The sequence below is a fragment of the Podarcis vaucheri genome (assembly GCF_965113315.1).
Source record: "Podarcis vaucheri genome assembly, chromosome: 3".
Lineage (NCBI taxonomy): Eukaryota > Metazoa > Chordata > Lepidosauria > Squamata > Lacertidae > Podarcis > Podarcis vaucheri.
In genome coordinates, this window is record NC_138761.1 from 117,908,907 (window position 1) to 117,930,496 (window position 21,590).

Genomic DNA, 21,590 nt, shown 5'->3' on the forward strand with positions numbered 1-21,590 from the left:
TTGAGACTCCTTTGGGTAGTGATAAAGCGGGATATCAAATCCAAACTCCTCCTCCTCTAGGGCCTGGTGGCAAATGATGACATCCTCTTCCTGTTGCCAGGCACATACAGGGGTTATAACCTCGCCAGGAAGCATCCATTATGGCAGGCTTGTTCACAGCCCTCTCAGGCTGTCCTAGAAGTGTGTAGCGGGCTTCTCCATCATGGGGACATGCCCACTAGGTTTCAGGGATTGCTGAACAGCAGGTGTCTCTGGACAGCTGTTTTCACTACAACCAACCCTCTTGCACTATATACATAACTCTGCGGTTGTCCATGTCCAGGCATGCCCAGGATCTGGGGGTTTGGGCCCTAGACCCATTGCTGCCCAGGTCCCCAAGCCTGGTTGCAATGGCACAGAGTCAATGAACTAAGGGCAATATCACAATATTGTATGTCCAACATGTTTGGGCTCTGAGCAACGCTGCAGTTTCCTCATGGGTTTTTGTGTCAGGTCTTCAACTGAGCTTGGTTTGCTTCAGGCAATAATTGTAGCATTTCTCTTGTAATTATGCTTATGTGACCCCACTCAGTGAGGTCTGAGACAGTAAATTTCTCTCATCAAATACAACATTGCAAGGGGTTCTGCCTGCTTTAAAACATTTTTAAAATTATTTTTATTGTAGCCTGATGGCAGCTTGATCTGATCAAGAGAGTCCTCTTCCCACCTGGGGTTGTCATTTCTGGGATCAATCAATGCAAATTTTCCCCATTTGCAACTCTGAAAGTGACAGATCAGGTTATCTGTTTTCAAAAGAAGATGAAAACTGATCATAACCTGCCACGGAAAGTGAGCAGAAGAGTGCATTCAAACAGCAACAGATAACAGCTTGAATTTAACAAGGGCTCAGGAATATTCTGGGGGAAAGAGGCACATCTCCTAACAATTGTGCAAACCCTTGATGTGAAGGGATTCTTAAAGAGCTATGGAGCCCGACGGGGAACCAGGGGGTCTTTTTATGAAGGATGAAAGCTTGACTGAAAATGCATCATTTTGTGAGCCTCTCCTCTTCTCTACTCCAGGCTTCTGTGGCTGCAGCTTTTCTATGCTGCTCCTCTCGGTGGATACAGCTGCTGTAGAAAGCAGTAAAGAAAATCCCTTGCATTCTAAAATTCAGGCAAGAGCTGTGGCTCAGTGGCAGAAGATATGCTTTGCATGCAGAATGCCCCAGGTTCAATCCCCAGGGCAGGGAAATAGTCCAGTCTGAAAACCTGAGGAGGCCGTCAGTTTAGATAATATGGAGCTAGATGAACCAAAGGTCTGACTAATTGTAAGTAGGTTCCCCATGGGATTCAACAGTCAGCCACATGTCAGAAAAACCCGGATGATAAGGGTACATTGGGATTTGCTTGTTTCATGTATAGGGTTGGGGGGGGGGTTGGTACTGAGTTTTTAAACATTACTTACACAGAAAAATACATACAGAAAGAAGGGGGAGAGAGGAAAGAACAGCAAACCATCGTAGTGCATGGGAAGGGGGGAGGAAAATCCTCAGTCAGCAATCTCAATTTTCAGAGTGCTTTTTGTGCAACCTTTTTCAAGTATGAAGGAATGGGGTGGGGGAGAGTGTGATGGGAGGTAGGGATAAAGGTGGGTGTGAGAGAGGGAGGAACTTTTAGGCCTCTAGTGATAGGGTGGAAAGGTGGAGAGGAACTGGGGAAGGGCCAGCTACCCTGTTTCCCAAAAAATAAGACAGTGTCTTATATTAATTTTTGCTCCCAAAGATGCGCTAGGTCTTATTTTCAGGGGATGTCTTATTTTTCCATGAGGAAGAATACGGTACACATTTATTGTCTAATTGTGAGTCAGCCAGACTCCGCCAGGGCAGAGCGAGCAGCAGGCGGCAGCTTGTCCTGGCGGTGGCGCGGGCGCTCTGATTTAAAGAGACCTCGCACTGCCTGAACAGCTCCGGCTGCACTGCGGCCAATCAGTGAGCTGTGCGGCGGCACCCTCTGCTATGGTCCAGAGGAATCAGACGCCTTATGGTAGCTTCGGGGGCCTTATATTCCGGGGAGGCCTTATTATCGGGGAGGCCTTATTTTGGGGGGAATGCCTTATATTACAGTGAGAGACAAAACTGGAAGTAGGTCTTATTTTCAGGGGATGTCTTACTTTCGGGGAAAGATGTGGATGTGGGCTAAAGGGGGCATCTGTCGTGCTGCGGAGAAGCAAGAGGGAGAACTGGGATAAATGCAGGGAATACTTCAGTGTCCCTCCCTTCTTGTTGCACTCAAACTTCTACTACTTCCACTCCTCACCTTCATCATAAGAAAGAGATTATGGAGGTGGAGCCCTGAAATATTCCAAAGTACCTTCACACAGTGTATTCCATGACTGCTACCAGCTGTTGTAGGGACACAGGTGGTGCTGTGATCTAAACCACTGAGTCTGGGGGGAATGGGGGATTGGCAAGTGGAGCGAGAAGGGAGAAAGAGCCCCCCCTTTTTAAGTGCACATGCAAGCACGAACATTTATGCACATGTAGAGGCAATCCAATTTCTCTTCAGAAGTAAATTCTATTCAATGTTCAATCTCTATAGTGTCTATAGGATTGCAACTTTAACCATTGCATTTATACTAAAAGCTTTATTGTCTTGCATGCCATTGCAAGAATTCAGTCGGGGTCTCTTTAGAGAGAATATTTTAAAACATACCATTCTTTCCTAGCGATGGAATAGTTCATTTGCTATATTTGGCTGTGGACTACAGGTAGTGATTTATCTGTCCATTTCCCATTTAATATTCTCAGCAAACTGGGCTAGTCTGGCTGCCTTAATAATTCACACATTTAAATATTTATAGTGCTTTAATTCTAAGTAAGGCCACTTCTTAATAATAAAAAAATCACTTTGAGTTTTCTTGCTAGAAGATTCACAGCTAGAAGATTCACAGAGGCAAATCTCAGCTCTATAAATTAAGCCTATCTTTATGTGCAACAAGATATAGTGACTATGGGAGCTATAAACATTTTAAAAATCCCAAGGTCTATTAGCACACAGTCGTGCATTTAAAGCTCACTATTTTACCAGCATTTTTCTCTATTGGCTCTCAAATGGGAGTGGAAGGATTTCCCAGATTTATTCTTATGGATTACACTGTATGTCATCAAAGGAATGGGAAGCCTTAAGCAAAAGCACTTGGTTCAAAAGAGGGACACCTAATTCTTTCTTACTGTTCATTCATGGTGGAAAGATCCCCTTGACATCCTGCAAATGTGCCAATCGCTCCCATTGCTCATGTGAAAAGACACAAAGAGGTGGCACCATCCTCTCAGCTATACAGGACGTGAGGCATGGTGGCTCATGGTGACATAAGAACACACCTTGCAAGACCCATGATGGATCAAGCCGATGTCCTATCTAGTCCAGTATCCTGTTCTCACAGTGGCCAGCCTATGGAAAGTGTTATGTACTGAGTTGAATAGGATCCAAAATGCAGCAGTCTGATTCGTCCTAGAACAATAGGATCCAAAATGCAGCAGTCTGATTGGTCCTAGAACAATGCAGCAGTATGATTGGTCTGCAGGAGCCACCCAATCCAGCTCCAGATGGAAGTGAATCCACAACCTGATTGGCCTACAGGAGAATTCCAAAATTAGCCAATCACGTGCAGCCCATTGTGTAAATAATGTATATAAAGCAGATACTTTGGGGGAACTTTCATTCCTCCTCCCCACTATGAGCTGAATAAAGAGCATGAAATCCACTCTTGACTCCGAGTATATTTCCGAAAGCATGACTGAGCCAAGGTTCAGTCCCTAGCATTTCCATCCCCAAGATCAGGGGTCAGCAAACTTTTTCAGCAGGGGGTCGGTCCACTGTTCCTCAGACTTGGGGGGGCGCCGGGCTATATTTTTGGGGGGAGGAGAACGAATTCCTATGCCCCACAAATAACCCAGAGATGCATTTTAAATAAAAGGATACATTCTACTCATGTTAAATCTCGCTGATTCCCGGACTGTCCGTGGGCCAGATTTAGAAGGCGATTGAGCCAGATCTGGCCCCCAGGCCTTAGCCTGCCTACCCATGCCCAAGATGATCAGATAGTAGGTGATGTGAATTACCAAGGATCACAACCCAGTGGAAGGTCCCAGGTTCTACCCCCAGCAATTTGAGGTAGGGCTGGGAGAGACAAGCATCTGAGAGGTGCTGCCAGTAGGTATAGCCATTATTGAGATGGATGGGCTGATGGTCTAAGTAGAAGTTGTGTGAGATGTAAACACAGGAGCAGTCAATGACAACATTCCTAGAGTGTACATGTTAGAACATGGGGAGGGATGTCAGTTCAGCAAGCAGGTAAACTTCCTGGGGACGGACTTCCTCCGCATGTGACCAGAGGTGGGTGTGGCCTCACCTGTGCAGGTAATGACAAAAGCACAGGGCAGGCAGCCACTCTCTCTCTCTGCCATCTTTCTTCGATGAGGAAACATCTAAGGATGCTCTCTTGGCTCCCAGCCAAGAGAGGAGATAAGCTCTATCTTGCTACAAGATAGATTCTGAATGTATGTAACCTTTTTAAGCTGTCTGCCTTCTGGGATCATATTGTGAACAGAACGTGAGTAAACTCTTTTATACTTTTATAAAGACTGTGCCGTGTCTTGTATTTTAAGAGGGAACAAAAGGGGAAATTACCAGAGTAATTATTAAAGAGGTTCTAGCGAACCTGTGCACACGTTACCGTTGCGAACTTAAAGGGGAATGTCTATAAGCTCTGCTGATATTTTGGGAACTTGTTAGCACAAGTTGGATAAGGATATAATTAGTCAATATATCCTCTCCTGCACCCCAGAACATCCCCACAAGTTGGTTAGAGTGTGCTGCTGGTAATACCAAGGTTGCAGGTTCTATCCCTGTATGGGACAGCCTCACACACCAGGGGATGGATCTTAATGGCATGGCAGCAGGAGACCAGCAGCTCACCCAGCCTGTGCAGACTGCAGAATCTAGGGAAGAAGAGGGGAAATAGTCAGAAAATGGATTCCTTGATACTCTCTATCTCTGCGCTGAATTTGGTTCCCTATGTTTCTAAATCTTGAGGGATAGCAGAAGAAGCGCAATGCAGAAAGAATTAGGAACCCTACTTTGAGGGTGGTGCTGTGGGTTAAACCACAGAGCCTAGGACTTGTGATCAGAAGGTCGGCGGTTCGAATCCCCGCGACGGGGCGAGCTCCCGTTGCTCAGTCCCTGCTCCTGCCAACCTAGCAGTTTGAAAGCACGTCAAAGTGCAAGTAGATAAATAGGTACCACATTGGCGGGAAGGCAAACAGCGTTTCCGTGCGCTGCTCTGGTTCGCCAGAAGCGGCTTAGTCATGCTGGCCACATGACCCGGAAGCTGTACGCCGGCTCTCTCAGCCAATAAAGCGAGATGAGCGCTGCAACCCCAGAGTCGGTCACGACTGTACCTAATGGTCAGAGGTCCCTTTATCTTTACTTACACTTTAAATTATAGATAGGTAGCCGTGTTGGTCTGCCATAATCAAAATAAAAAAATTCCTTCCAGTAGCACCTTAAAGACCAACTAAGTTAGTTCTTGGTATGAGCTTTCGTGTGCATGCACACTTCTTCAGATACACTGCTGAAGTGTATGGAATGTATAATTGGCTTTATTATTTGTGTTATGATTTGGTATGATTTGATATGTTATTAACGTTATTAATTGGAATGTTATAAATGGAAAATTAATAAAAATTATTTAAAACAACAGCACTACACTTTTGACCTCCTACACTTTCTGCCAGTGCCATGTGAGAGACGAGAACTGCATCTCTCTCTCACACAATGCATATAATGAAACCCAAACTCCCTCATGAAATTAGAGATCTGTTGATGTAATTTTATGGCCAGATGCTCTTAAGAGTATTTAAGAAGTAAGGAACAGTCACAACAACCCAACCAGCACTGAAACTTTCACCACCCTAGGGAAGTGACACTGCCTTTTAATATGGCAAAGATCTTCTCAAACCTTTGTGGATAGAACCGCTGTACAAACAAAACCAGCTTTTGGAGCACAGGTGGGGGATCTATGGCCTTCCCAGATGTCATAGAATCATAGAATCATAGAGTTGGAAGAGACCACAAGGGCCATCGAGTCCAACCCCCTGCCAAGCAGGAAACACCATCAGAGCACTCCTGACATATGGTTGTCAAGCCTCTGCTTAAAGACCTCCAAAGAAGGAGACTCCACCACACTCCTTGGCAGCAAATTCCACTGTCAAACAGCTCTTACTGTCAGGAAGTTCTTCCTAATGTTTAGGTGGAATCTTCTTTCTTTCTTGTCGCTGAACTCCCATCAACCCCAGATTATGAAAGGAGTTGAAGTAGCAACACGTGGGCAAGACCCTTTCACCAGACCCAGTTCTCTACTCCTAAGGTATAAGATAAGGTATAAGATCAGCGGGAGTGTGTGATCCCACAACTCAGAAGATCTGACCTGGCAACCCTACTTTAGCTACAACTTGTAACGTTTAGATTAATAACTTTAATTACTCATCCCCTTTCCTAAAGTGAGTTTAGGAAAGTGTTTTAAAGATAGCCACTCAGGACAAGGATTGCCATTGTTTAAAATACGGAAAGCATTCAGAATAGCCTTATGAGCAAACAGAATCAGGTATATTTTCATCACATTAGGGAGGAAAAACGTGCTACACAACTACCCACACAGAACAAAAATAATGCATTTATGGAGCCTGCAAGTTGGCTGATGTGTGCTCGGTTTAGCAACCATATGCTGTGAGATACTTGCCTACTACAAAACATTGGAGAACGTGGAGCTAGAAATGGAAAGAGAGGCGACAATCTCTGCCATTGGAACATATGCTGAGAGAAAGAATTGCCTATCTTGAGTCTCTCTTGACCCAAGAAGCATTAGTCAATATGTCTGAATGAGTCAGTTTCTTCTGCATTTCTAGAAACCATATAGGTAAGCGGAAATGTTCATTAGGTAATTAGGACAATGTGGAGCTTTCACTTACACAAGCCAAAAAGAAAAGCAATTAGGAAAGGCAGACAATGTGGAGCTCTACGTACAGGAGCCAGGAGAGAAGGCTGCAAACCTTTGACACACCTGCTGCAGTGTAAGCCTCACTGAACTCTGGACTTACTCATGACTGGCTCCATTAGACAGAGTGAGGCAGCTGCCTCAGGCAACAGATGCTGTAGGGAAGCAGAGGAAGGCAGCAGGGTATTGAGAGGGCAACAATATATGGAGGGCACCAGACTGGTTACCTCTGGTGTAACCGAACTAGACAGTTTGTTTTGGTATAAGACAGTCTCCTAATGCGTTGACAGTGCAGTCCTTAGACATTCTTCCATAAAGAGCAGTTATTGTTATTAAGCACAGCAACTCAAGCCACCTACTTATGCTCCAAAGTGAGAGAAAGTACAGAAGAGGCGAACAGGGCAAAGATGGCTTAACAGATATCTCATCATTACTAATAAGCATTGAAATGCTCACTTCTTACTAAAAGGAAAAGCTCAATATACGGTACCTATTACTTGGTAGATCAAAAACTGGGCTTGGAATGCTCAGGGAACGGGTTCCTTCATTCTAGTACAACCTCCCCACCAGATTGTTTTTATAGGTAACAGCAAGCGTAGCTTGCTTGAAGGTAACAATTTCATATGGAAATGCCCTAGGAATTCCTTTCATTTGCGGTTCCCTCATTTCCTCCTGCAGCTGACATGTTTCCATGAGAACTGCAGAGAGAAGAAAAAGTGAGCTCCAAAGGCAGCTACAGCAACCATTCCAGTGCCTTATACAACACAGGCTGAGAGAGGAAGAAAACAAATCTATAATTTACTGAATTTCAAAAACGAGTGGGTGGAAAATCTAGCTAAGTCAGACACAGGCTTGCAGTTCCCCAGGCAGAGATGTTTGCTCTGCAGAATTTGCAAGGAGGCTCTTTAGGCAAAGATTTTAAGCTCATTTGTCTTTCCCAGTAAATAGCGTGTTCTCCCCCCCTCCCCCTCCCCGATTCTTCTGGGGATAAGCTCTGATGCTCAGTTTGTGTAATGAAAGAGCCCCAATGAGTTAAACAACTTTTGGGGAAAGGATTTGAAAAAAGGGTGGTAGGTATACGGTGATTATGGTGTGGTACTCAACTCCTGTAGAATAATAATTAAGAGGAATTGTGGCTGTTCTTTGACACTGTTGGTAAGCTAGCTAGTGCTGAAATACATGATCAAGGAAGTTCTGTCAGATGCTCTGGGGCCTTTGATGGCCGGGCTGGGAATTGGTTTGGTTTGGATGGTTGAAACCCCAGATACAAAATGCTGCTTGACTAATGAAGTTCATTGGCTGACCTTGATCTGTTGTCACCATAACCTATCTTAGAAGGTAGCGATGAGAATATAACTCAGAGTTCCTTGGAGGAAAAGTAGGATGCAATAGTAATGAATTAAACAAAACGAAGCTTCTCTGAACTGAGCAACAGTGGATCAATATTTCTGTAAGACAACAACAAAAGGGAGCAATAGGGCTAAACAGGAGGAAGATTCAATCTAGTAAAAGCCCAGTCACTGCAAATTCATTCCCCAGCAGCTGCTACAATGATCCAAACAGCAAGATTCAAGAGAATTTCCATGGTATCATTTACTTTTATTGATACAAGGGGAGAAATCTCTATACAGTCATCCCTCAGATTACAGATGCTTCAGGTTGCATGCTTTCAGGTTGCACACCGCACTGAACCCAGAAGTACCAGAACAGGTTACTTCTGGGTTTTGGCGCTTGCGCATGCACAGAAGCGCCGACACGTGACCTGCATGTGTGCAGACGTAGCGCTGCAGGTTGCGAACAATGCGGGTTGGAAACGTGCCTCCCGCACGGATCACGTTCGCAACCCGAGCGTCCACTGTATTCTTGATGTACACAGATGCTAACTTTGCTCTTAAAAAACAACCACCACCAATGATTACAGGTCCTGTATAGAACCGAGAATATTAATCTTATTGGTTGAATAAGCAGAGGCCAGAAGCTCAGCTGGTGTGAGCCACACAGCTGAGTAACCACCAGCAACAGTTGCAGTATTTGGGTTATTTTAAGGTTTCAGCTCTTAAAAAGAGAGAGAGATACCTTTGGACTCAGCAGCAGCCACAGCTTTCTCGTTGCCCTTTCAGCAGTTGGAAGACAAGCAAGGCACACGCTTCAAAGATTCAACAAGATCTTGCACTTAAAAAAACAACCACTAGCTATTTCTATGGTCCACTTCCCCAGGGAATTATATTCTGCAGTTTTAGCAATGTGTTTACATTGTCTCTTTTCAAGTTATGCAAAGAATAGGAGGGAAGGGACATAAAACCCCAATTTATAGCCTGCCAATTGATGCATGCCCAAAGCAGTGACAGGAGAACAAGCCTTACAATCCCCTCCCTGAGGAAAAAGGAGCAGGTTACCGTATGAATACATTGCAACACATTGATTAGGTCAATCCCACCCGGGGAAGGCTATGCTTGATCTCTCTTGAAAGTCAGCTTTATTCTTTTTAAAATAACAGCACTCCCCCATGATTCTACATTTTTTGAAGAAATCCAATGCCTCGGAAGGAATTCAACGTAGGGCTGAGCAGATTACTCCACCAGAGCAAGCATTTTTGCTTGCCAGATGGAAGAATCCACCCCCCCTTCACCACCCCACCCCCATGCACTGTTCCGGGGGGTGCTCCCCAATCCCCCCACAATTGTGGGTGATGGAACAAACGGGGAGGAGAAGAAGGAAAGCCCCATAGCACTAGAGGATGTCTTGGTCCTCATTGCTGGATGACGAATGAAAACAAATCGCACAGGTGCTTAAAAAGCTAACCACCTCCAGCAAAATAAATAAATCACTTTGTTACGTTCTGTTTCAAGATGAATTGAAGGATATCATTTGAGAGCCCAGGCAATTGCTTTCTTTCCTCCAAACTAACTCTGGTTTCCGTGGGAATGGAAAAGCAGGTGTTGCTGGAGCGTTGAGGAAACACCTTGTTCTCATCTCGGTTCAAAACCAGCTGGGCCATTTGGAGACTCTTCTGTGCGTATGTCATTCCTTCTTTGCCTGCCAGCTCTGCAATTTTGACAGACAGGCACTGGGAAGCCGCTTCGTAGGCTGGACTCCCTCCAAACGGCTTCTTCTGGCAGCAAGTCCCATAAAACCTATCCAGAGATTGTCTGATGGCAGGCCCCCCTTCCTCCGTTTGCTCACATGTCCAAGACGAGGGAAGTTGACTAGGCTGAAGTAGCTCACCGTCCACACAGTTACTCGGCTCTGCCTTCTCACATTGTCTAGGCCTCCAAGCTACACTGGTTCCAACTGTGTGTGCTATGAAGACGGCATTATCTGGGTCTGTCAGGAAAGAAATTGCAAGGACATATTATTCATACTGAAGTAGGGAAAGGGAAATACAAAAAGCTGACCAGTTTTGTTTTGTTCTTGAAATCATTTCTATTTGATTCTATAAGTGTAAATTTATTACAATACCAATTACATATCCATGAGATTTCTCTGAATCTCGAGACTTTCCCCCATCCCCTCCCTGGGTTAACATTTCCAACTGTATATTATTTCATAGTCTATGTTTTGTATCTATCCATATCATCCATAGTATTTGGTACATTACAAGTGAGGTTAAAATCCTGCTAACGTTTTCATCTGCTTACAGTGGTCTCCTAAATAAATTATAATTTCTTCTCATTGGTTTCTGAGCTTTCAGGTTTGCCATTTCAGCATAGTCTAACAGCTTGGTTTGCCATTCGTCTCTGGTAGGGGATGGAGGGGGTTCCTTAAGTGTTCCATACCCTTGCCCTGCTAAACTGGTTCAGGGATAACAGTGGTGTTATAAGATGGGGCCATAGTTTGACTCCATTAAGGCACATTCATATGGTATCCAATATTAGCTCAGTTAGTAGAACATGTGACTCTTAATCTCAGGGTTGTGGGTTCAAGCCCCACACTGGGCAAAAGATTCCTGAATTGCAGGGAGTTGGATTAGAGGATCCATTCCAATTCTATTATTCTATTATTTTCGTGACCCAAGGGATCAAAATGGATGCTCTGCAATCCCCATGACGACCCCTCATCAGTGGCTCAAAATCCCACAACATTACAAAACACAACAATGCCAAAATGAAATTTTGATGTTTATCTGCTAGGAGTTCCTGTATCACTTGAATGCCGTGGCTGAAATGATGTGAGCTTCCTCGGGGAAATAAGATGCTTAGAAGTGTTTATAATTTTCTTTGAAAATGAGGATAGTTTGTTTAATAAAGCCAAACAACAAAGCAGGATGGGAATGTTGCCAGTGGTGAGGGCTTTTAAGTTTCCTGTAAAAATGTACATTTGCAAAAGAGCAATAATTGGTCAACTATCTGGCTATATACATAATGACCCATCCGAGATGACTGTAGATATGCATACAAACACATTATACGTACATTAACATGAGTAAGACATAAGTTATTGCTCTGCTAGATTTTATGCTATGCTGAAGCTCAAACTACATGTTATACTTGATTAGTCATTTGTTAATTTCCTCTCTGCTCTTCATCTTGTTTCAAAAAATGAAAAGTGGCTATAGGAGACTGGAATCTTCAGCATTGCACTGAGAGGGAGGAACAGCTACTAAACCCTTTCCCCTCAATTTTTTACGCCACCCCCATTCAAATTTCATGGAAGATAGGGCTATCAAAGACTACTGGGACAGCCCAGTCAGATCGGTGGGGTACAATTGTCGTTGTTGTTTACTACCACTATGATAGCTGTGCTCTACCTCCACAGCTGAAGGCAGCATGGATTCTGAATACAGTGGTACCTCGGGTTACAGGCACTTCAGGTTACAGACTCCGCTAACCCAGAAATAGTACCTCGGGTTAAGAACTTTGCTTCAGGATGAGAACAGAAATCGTGCAGCAGTGGCGCAGCAGCAGGAGGCCCCATTAGCTAAAGTGGTACCTCAGGTTAAGAACAGTTTCAGGTTAAGAACGGACCTACGGAACAAATTAAGTTCTTAACCCGAAGTACCACTGTACCAGATAATAGAAACCATGGGAGGGAAGAGTGCTCTTGTGTTCATGTTCTGCGCCCTGGTTTCCCACAGGCCTCTGGTGGGCTGTTGTAAGAACTGGAGGCTGAACTAGATGGCCGGATCTAGCAGGCTATTTTTATGAAATCACATTATTTTTTTTAAAATCACACCCAGGGTTGCTTTTCTCTCTGTGGGAGAAAAGTTATGGGACTATCCCATGTGCAGGAAAGCAGTTTGTGGTGTGGGGGGCACTTTTCAGAAGGCAAAGAGTTGGAAAGAGAAGCAGTGTGAAGACCCTTTCTGAAACGCAGGCCCCACCTGCATTATACATTTCAAGCAGCAACACTGCACTGGAAACAGTAATGGCTGAGACCTGTCACTTGTTAAAGGTGCCGAGAGTTTGATTGTCAAAACTGGAATCTGTTAGAAGACCCCTGTACTATGGTACCTTGGGTTAAGAACTTAATTTGTTCTGGAGGTCCGTTCTTAACCTGAAACTGTTCGTAACCTGAGGTACCACTTTAGCTAATGGGGCCTCCCGCTGCCGCCATGTGATTTCTGTTCTCATCCTGAAGCAAAGTTCTTAACCCGAGGTACTATTTCTGGGTTAGCTGAGTCTGTAACCTGAAGGGTCTGTAAGGGTACCACTGTATTGTGAAACAGGGGTCTTCTAACCAGCAGTGGAGCGTGTCTCCATGTGTGTCTCTGATCCAGATCCGGATGCTTTCAATGGGCCCCTGAAGGCAGTGGCGAGGCGACAAAAGGCCTACCACATTCCCACACCGGCAACCCCCAGCAGCCTTGCAAGGCTGGGATCTGGGGAGGGCAGCACCACTGCGAGAAAAACGCAACGACATGCTGCACAAGTCACTGTCCTTTCCTACATACATTGGGGAAACAGGTTGGAGAGTGACCTGTGAGGATCTAACCCTAGATTCTGTCTCCACCCATTTTTTCCTGTTCTCATCCTGAAGCAAAGTTCTTAACCCTTAACCCATTTTTTTTCTGCTTAGCACATCCGCATGCCAAGTTAACCCACATTGCTAACAGACGCTATCCTTGAGGTTTCATGGGGGGGGGAGGGACTCCTTACGGTTTCTTGCCCTCTTCCGCCTCTACAACCTTGTGAGATTTGTGGCTGTCTGTTACATAAGCCACTTGGGCCTTTTTGTTGGTTTGTTTTAAAAAGCTAGGTCTTTTATAATTCATTGAAACTCAAAGAGTGGAACAACACTTCATATAAATATGAAATCCTGTTCAAAGGAAACAGAGCTGTATACACAAGGCTATTAAACACAAAGCTGAGTCACCTTATGATGTGGCTATTAAAAAGTAATCACAGTATGGGCATACCCCCCACCCCACCCACTCAAGTACATTGTGCCTGTTATCAAGGGGAGCTTTCTCCTTTTTATTTGCCCGCTTTCATCTTCCCTAATGAATCCACTTCATAAGCAATTGGGAACAAGAATGTCTCTCCCTGACCTACAATACAGCATTTATAATGATGCACAAAATGGAAAACCACCTTTTAACTATGAAAAAATTGACTCAGTTGAGGTGGGAAAGGACTCAACAAAGTTCAGGGTGAAGTACCACATCATAACCATACAAGGGATTGTTGTTGTTGTTGTTGTTGTTGAAAGGGAAGCCAATACTGAGCTTCTCCCATCCTAAATCATGTGTAAAAAGTAAATTACTAGCTTTCTAGAATAGAGTCAGTGCGGTGTAGTGGTTAGAGTGTTGGACTAAGATCTGGGAGATCTTCACTCTGAGTCCTCACTCAGCCCTTAAGCTCATTGAGTGGCCTCAGGAGTAGTCACTCACTCACAGCCTAGCCGACCTCACAGAGTTGTTGTGAGGATAAAGTGGGGAGGAAGAGGAAACTTGTACACCACTTTGAGCTCCTTGGAGGAAAGGTGGGATATAAATGTAATCGATGCACTTGCTCGAGAGACCATTTATTAACTTAATGCTGTACCACTTCACAGTTTTAAAACGTATACATATAAATACGTTAAGAATATTTTACATGTTTCTCATGCATGCTAAGAAGTTTTCTTTTCTTTTTTATTGGCGGGGAATTAACAGGCAATTTTAAACTAGCGGAGGTTTTGACCTACTGTGCTGGCCACTGAATGTTGAAATTGCTTTATTTTCCATTTCCTTGATGTTTAACCTTGTAGATCATTAGAACCTTCTGCTATAAGTGTGCATTTCAATGCAGCCCTTTATAGATTTCCCTCTGGTTTTGAAGCATCAGATACTGATGTAGGAAGTGTGTAGCATGCGAAAGTATCATCAAGCAATGCAAGCAACGATAAGACATGTTATCCCATACCAGGCGCTCTGAATGTCCCTCTCACTTTAATCGATTGTCGTCCACTCAGAAGCTCCCTTTAGAGTTGCTCATTTAGAACATCTCGTTCATGCAAACCCAGATCTTGGTGGCAATACAGTATGCACCACCCCCTCTTATCTAAACAGAATTAATACACATGCGCTTTGAAATAAGCAAGGAGGATATATATTTCAAACAATAGTATAATGACAAATGTTCAAATTTAGCTTGGCATCAAGTAGTACAAAGAAATTCAGGTGAGATAATCAAGTTTCTAGCTCTCTACCGTCTTTGGTTAAGGCTCTAAGCTCAAGTCTATACACTACAACTGCTAAACAGAATCTATTCCACATGCATGTAGCATAGTTTGTGCAAAGATTGTCCCACTGCCGTGTATAGAGTCAATACATGATAACTCTCTACATGACAGGAAAGGAAGAAGTCTCTGTGATTGCAGAGATCCCTATTTAGAACAGGATTACATACTATGCTTGACATACTTTTGTTTGGGCTCTGCATCCATTTAGACATTTAATTATCACTGGGAGAGGATCCAGTGCAGTTCTCGGTAGTCTAGCTCAATCTAGCAGGTAAGACAACCGTTATAATTGGAAATGGCAACAAGTAGAGGTATCAATACCCTGCTTGAATGCAGCTCCTCAACAAAGATACATTGCCATTCCCTCTTAATAAGGGCTACAAGAAGAAGAAGAAGAAGAGGAGTTTGGATTTGATATCCCGCCTTTCACTCCCTTTAAGGAGTCTCAAAGCGGCTCACATTCTCCTTTCCCTTCCTCCCCCACAACAAACACTCTGTGAGGTGAGTGGGGCTGAGAGACTTCAGAGAAGTGTGACTAGCCCAAGGTCACCCAGCAGCTGCATGTGGAGGAGCGGAGATGCGAACCTGGTTCCCCAGATTACGAGACTACCGCTCTTAACCACTACACCACACTGGCTCTCAGTAGAGGGCAGTAGATATCTAAAAAGGTGTAGGCAACTGCAAGGCTGCCTGTTGCAGAACCTCCCTCTAGCACTGTTTTTTGCAGCATTATGGATGAAAATAATTTGCAGTCAGAAACACATGGACTTCAGGTGAAGCTGTTGGTCTATACTCCTGACAGTTACAACAAATGCCCTATTGAAAAACACTGACAGCTGACAATTTAACAACAAAACTCTCACAAGCATCACATAAATCAGGGGCAACAGAAGCAGGAGGAAGAGGAAGAACAGCCCCTTTCACAGTTCAATTGCATCAAATGGGAAAAGAACATAACTTCCTTACCTTTGGTGTGATTATGCAACTCAGAAAGAGATGAATTTGGTACTCTAAAGCACTCTGAACACTATGTACTGCACTGCTTAGGATTCAAATTCTCTTAAGTACATTTCAGACAAAAGGAAGTTCACTTCAATTTGGCTTTGATAGCTTCTAATTTAAGACACTGAAGTTTCAGAGAAGTTTCAATGAGGCACTAAAACAGGGAGCGACAGAGTAAAGAGAAACCCCAGAGATAAAAAGAAAGGAGAAAAAGGAAATCATGCAATACTTTTAAAAAGTGTGTCCCAGGTAACAACTTAGGGCAATAAGTAGTCCTGACTCTGACATAATTGATCAACTGTGATGTCACAGAAACAACAAAACCTCACTGAAGTTGCCTTCAAGCTACTTGGGGATTGTTGCTGTTGCTGCTGCTAAATCCCACCACTGCAATGGTTAATATAGGAAAACTATGAACAGCAGCAACAGCAAGGAAAAATGTGTTTGTCTGTGTCTTGAAAGGAAGGAACAAAGATATTAAAAGGGGTGACTAAATATGGGAATATATTTCTGCTACTTTCATCGTCTGAAGTACCACAACTCTTGGGAAAATAACCAGTTTGAATCAAACATTCAGTAGCCAGATACAGTTAAAGAAGAACTTCAGCTTCAAGCTAACCTAACCTGAACATGGTAGACTGGCCTTCTGTGACTTCACAAATCCATGAATGGGCTGTGGTTACCAAGGAAACAGTCTTTTAAGCTCTGTTATGTTCTTTGCATCGTCATACTCATTCTGGCCACTGGGAAAACATCTGGGGGGAGATGTACAGGTTCTGTGTTTAAAATATAGCATCTCAAGCGCTGCTTCATGAGCAAGAGGGTGAAAAACCAGTAGCAGGGCTGGGAGCAATTCAGTATATTGTACAGAACATGTATGACTATGCCTGTTAACAAAAGTCATGAATGCATGCTCAGTGGAGTGAGTTCCTGGCCTCAGGAAATGAGGTCATTCCCTTGAGGCCAAGGTGGTTTACCTGAAGAAGCTAAGAGAGGCAGAAAGGTTGGTGGATGAGGCCTTTGGAAACTTGATAGATGTGCCCTGCTCAGCTCCTCTGCTGTCACAGCAAGTGAAGGTCTCAGGAAAGCAGGGTGTCCCTTTGAGGGAAATTGTCCCTTTGAAAGGTCTCATTCCTTGGGGGACAAGAAGGTATCTTCTCATTCCTCTGCAGATGGCTTTTGGAAAAACTGTGTTGCCAGCTACACAGATGCTTGCACTCTTCACTCATTCCCCTTTGTGCTTACTGATCTAGAAGCTTTGATAATAAATCTCTTTTTTCCTTCCACAGCTTCCTTTTCTAACTTCACCAATTGGCACTGGCTCATGAATTACTAGCATTGCCTTACACACTCCAGTCTTATGATGGGAAGGCTCTTCATTAAACCACTTAAGATTTTGATAATAAAAGGTCTGAACTCCAAATACAAAAGCAAACAGGTCCAAAAAGCTTTAAGACATACTTTAAAAGGCACAGAGCAAAGACACGAGGTGAGTAAAATTAATAGGGAATGTGGTCTGGGGGTAATCACCTGATATGAACTTCGAATAGAGTGATTAATGGATACACCAAAAGCTGAGTATTGTTGAAGAATAATGTTGTATTTTTAAGTTGGAAAACAGATAACCAAGCTCTGTATGTTCTTTGTTAAAAATAAACGGATCATGTTCTGCCTTCTTCCACTGCCTGAATTATAAAGCCATAACATATAGAAAGATAAGAAATGACAGTTAACAGCCTGCTTAATTGCTTCTCAGCAAAGAAAGAGGTCTCTGCAGGAAACTCAGTCAAGCCCCTTGAGCCTTCCACTCAGAATCCCGTCCTTTGTGCCACATTTTCCGAAACAAATATATTATCCTTATCTGAGAGCTGAATTTCTTCTAAAAGGCAGGAACAAAAAATGATGTCTGACCAGTAGGGTGGCCTCATGAAATAGGAGGAAGGGCAGCTGTTCAGTGGGGATTCAAACCAAGACGACTGGGCTCCCTCACAGGCAAAACAGGATTCGGGCCTACATCAGATGTGGGGAAGGAAATGCAGGCTTCCCCAGTGGGAAAACTTTTTCTGCCCAAAGGCCACATTTCATTCTGGGGGACAAGAGTTAGTGGTGGGCTGGGCAAGAGGCAAAAGTGGTCAGAAGCACTGGTGCAAATATTAAAGGTAAAGGTAAAGGGACCCCTGACCATTAGGTCCAGTTGTGACCGACTCTGGGGTTGCGGCGCTCATCTCGCTCAATAGGCCGAGGGAGCCGGCGTTTGTCCGCAGACATCTTCCGGGTCATGTGGCCAGCATGACTAAGCCGCTTCTGGTGAACCAGAGCAGTGCACAGAAACACCGTTTACCTTCCTGCCGGAGCGGTACCTATTTGTCTACTTGCACTTTGACATGCTTTCGAACTGCTAGGTTGGCAGAAGCAGGGACCGAGCTATGGGAGCTCACCCCGTCACGGGGATTCAAACTCCCGACCTTCTGATTAGCAAGTCCTAGGCTCTGTGGTTTAACCCACAGCACCACCCGTGTCCCTACATGCAAATATTACCTTTGTACAATTGTCTCGTTTCTGTGTGCTATCCAGGCAAGCAAGAGACATTCTCAGAGTTTGATGATTTCTGGCCAGAAAAAAACACTTCAGGAGGGTGCAAAGCAGGGGGAGGTGTGTGGTCTGGGGAAAGTCCTGAGGACTAGATAGGGAGGCCTGGGAAGAGGGTGGGGTTTACAGTTGGATCCCCATCTCTGGAATAGGGTCAAAGCAGGTGGTTGTGAACAACTCGACTCAGTTTTGAATTTGTGAATGTACGCCTGAAAAATTCTCTGGTACGTAAGGGCTCTTTCAACTCTACAAAACTAGGATTCTATGAAGTGGCAACTGAATATGAAAGCCTAAATCACTTCTAGGCATGTAATCAACAGAGATCCTTTGTCCTATGCCAGCTGCAGCGCTGTCCACCTTTCGGTCTGCACCCTCCTCTACCTCTGTGCCATTCTATATCAGCGTTACGCAAGATCCTTTGGCAGCTTGACAAGCAAGCAATCTGGTGCCACAAACTGGCATGTGAAGCAGCTCCACATATTTACAAATGGGCCATGTTGTGTAACATGGCACAGCTAGAATCCGATGCAAAATATAGCCAGCGTGAAAGATGATTAGGACAGCCTGTGCTTCTGGGCTATGTGTTTAGCAAACACCTGCCTCCATGACTCCTGCACTGGAGACATCTGGACTGGATAACTACACACAATCTATGTAGTTCTGCCTTTAAAACAGGCCTGGGGAACCTATACCCCTGGAAATGTTGCTAGACTACAGATCCTATCATCTCTGACCACTGGCCATGCTGGCTGGCTGATTGGGAGTCCAGCAACACCTGGAGGGTTCTCCATCCCTGCCATAAAAGATGTTTTGCTGGCAGGATGATTGTAGGAGCAAGATACAGTGGTACCTCTGGTTACATACTTAATTTGTTCCAGAGGTCCATTCTTAATATGAAACTGTTCTTAACCTGAAGCACCACTTTAATAAGAATAAGAATAATAAATTTTATTTATATCCCACCCTCCCCAGCCGAAGCCGGGCTCAGGGCGGCTAACAACAATCAAATAATCAAACAATCAAATAATCCAACATTCTAAAAACATTTCATTATAAAAATTAATTAAAATCAAATTAATGGCAACCGTTAAGCAAAATTCTGTGCAGGTTGCCAGAGGAGGGAGTCAGGCTGGGCCCTGACCAAAGGCCTGGTGGAACAACTCTGTCTTGCAGGCCTTGTGGAAAGCTGTCAGGTCCCCCATTTAGCTAATGGGGCCTCCCGCTGCTGCCGCGCGATTTCTGTTCTCATCCTGAAGCAAAGTTCTTAACCCGAGGTAATATTTCTGGGTTAGCGGAGTCTGTAACCTGAAGCTTATGTAACCTGAAGCGTATGTAACCCGAGGTACCACTGTAGTCAGAACATTTCACACTTATCTTACATCAAATATGCTGGTCAGCGGTTCATTTCTGAGCTCAGTTTAAAGCGTTGGTCTTGACCTTTAGAGTCCATATAATGGCTTGAGATCAGGTTATTCAAAGGATCAGTTATACCCATGAAAACCCACCAGGGACTTAAGATGCCCTGCTTTCTGGCCCATCATTAGTTAAGATCAGATAGGCAGGTAACAGGGACAGTGGTGGTGCCATAACTGGTCTTTGAAAAATCATAGAATCATAGAACTGTAGGGTTGGAAGGGACCCTGAGGATCATCTAGTCTAACCCCCTGCAATGCAGGAATATTTAGCTGTCCCATATGGGGATCAAACCTTGGTGTTATCAGCACCATGCTCTAACCAACTGAGCTTTGCTGAAAAACATTGGTGGTGCCACAGCTGTGGGACTCTCCAAGGAAATCCCCACTCTCTTCCCACTTTTAGAAGAGCTCCAGAAACCTCCTTGTTTCCTCGAGGTTTCTTTTAGTGAATGGTGTATTCTTCTTGCTAGTTCTCAGATCAGATGTCTGTTGGTGTGCTTTTAATCTTCATGTGCATTTGCTGTATCATTTTACATTTATTTCATTGCTGTTGTGCTCTCTCGTGATTTTTAAAGGCAGCTTAAAATGTCTTAAATAAAGCTGGCTTAAAAATAAAATGTTCGGGCTTAGGCTGCAATCTTATACCCACTTAGCTGCGGATAACCCCACTAAACTCAATGGGACTTACTCCTGAGTAGACATGTCTAGAATTCTAGTCAGCTCTCCCTCCCTCCTAATAAAATATGTTTGGAAAAGTGTTCAGGGGGGCCTGTGTGGTATCCATGGGCACCATGGTGCCCACTACTGCCTCCCTTGGCAGAGCCTCTCCTGCGCTGAACATGTCCTCTTAAATATGTCCATTTATTGAATACCCGCCCTTCCAACTCTTCTGAACAGAGGAAAAGTGGGAATCACTTCTCTCTGTGGGCAAGTGAAGTGGTATCTGATGTAGGTATCTTTTTCCTGTTGATGGGGGCTGATGGGGCAGGAAGCTATGCCTACACCATTTTGTGATGTCATCTATTTGTTGATTTGTGAATCACCTTCCATACATATATCCCAATGTGATTTATATCCTTAAAATTAATTAAAGTAATGTTAAAACAAGTACAAGATTATAAATTTTAAAACTGTAAAAAATAAACACCTAAGGTGGGCACAGAGATATCACCTTGCCAACAAAGGTCCGTATAGTTAAAGCTATGGTTTCCCAGTAGTGATGTATGGAAGTGAGAGCTGGACCATAAAGAAGGCTGATCGCCAAAGAATTGATGCTTTTGAATTATGTTGCTGGAGGAGACTCTTGAGAGGTCCATGGACTGCAAGAAGATCAAACCAATCCATTCTGAAGGAAATCAGCCCTGAGTGCTCACTGGAAGGACAGATCCTGAAGCTAAGGCTCCAATACTTTGGCTACCTCATGAGAAGAGAAGACTCCCTGGAAAAGGCCCTGATGTTGGGAAAGATAGAGGGCACAAGGAGAAGGGGACGACAGAGGATGAGATGGTTGGACAGTGTTCTCGAAGCTACCAGCATGAGTTTGACCAAACTGCGGGAGGCAGTGGAAGACAGGAGTGCCTGGCATGCTCTGGTCCATGGGGTCACAAAGAGTCAGACATGACTAAACGACTAAACAACAACAACAAGGTGGGCACATTTTCATCTAGCTGGAAAGGTTTGTCAAAACAAAAATGTCTTCAATGGTTTTCATAAAGTACTATTGGTTTTCTGCTCTTTTGTATGTGGCAGCCATTTTGCACTATGCCACACCCCCATGGCAGTCATTTTGGCTATTCCATGCCCTGGTGGCAGTCACTTTCTGAGTGGTGCCCACATGACTTTCTCAAAATTCCAGATGAAGCTACTGACCCTCAAAAGGTTGGCTAA

The 21,590-nt window shown here is 44.1% G+C and overlaps 1 protein-coding gene across 1 annotated transcript in view; it reads right to left on the reverse strand.

The window, feature by feature from the left end:
- CHGB (chromogranin B) overlaps positions 1-21,590 on the reverse strand; it is an 86,227-nt gene that overhangs the window by 23,089 nt on the left and 41,548 nt on the right. Inside the window, exon 4 of the mRNA XM_082216380.1 lies at positions 10,261-10,359. Coding sequence (XP_082072506.1) covers positions 10,261-10,359 — 99 coding nt within the window. The remainder of the gene's footprint in view (positions 1-10,260; positions 10,360-21,590) is intronic.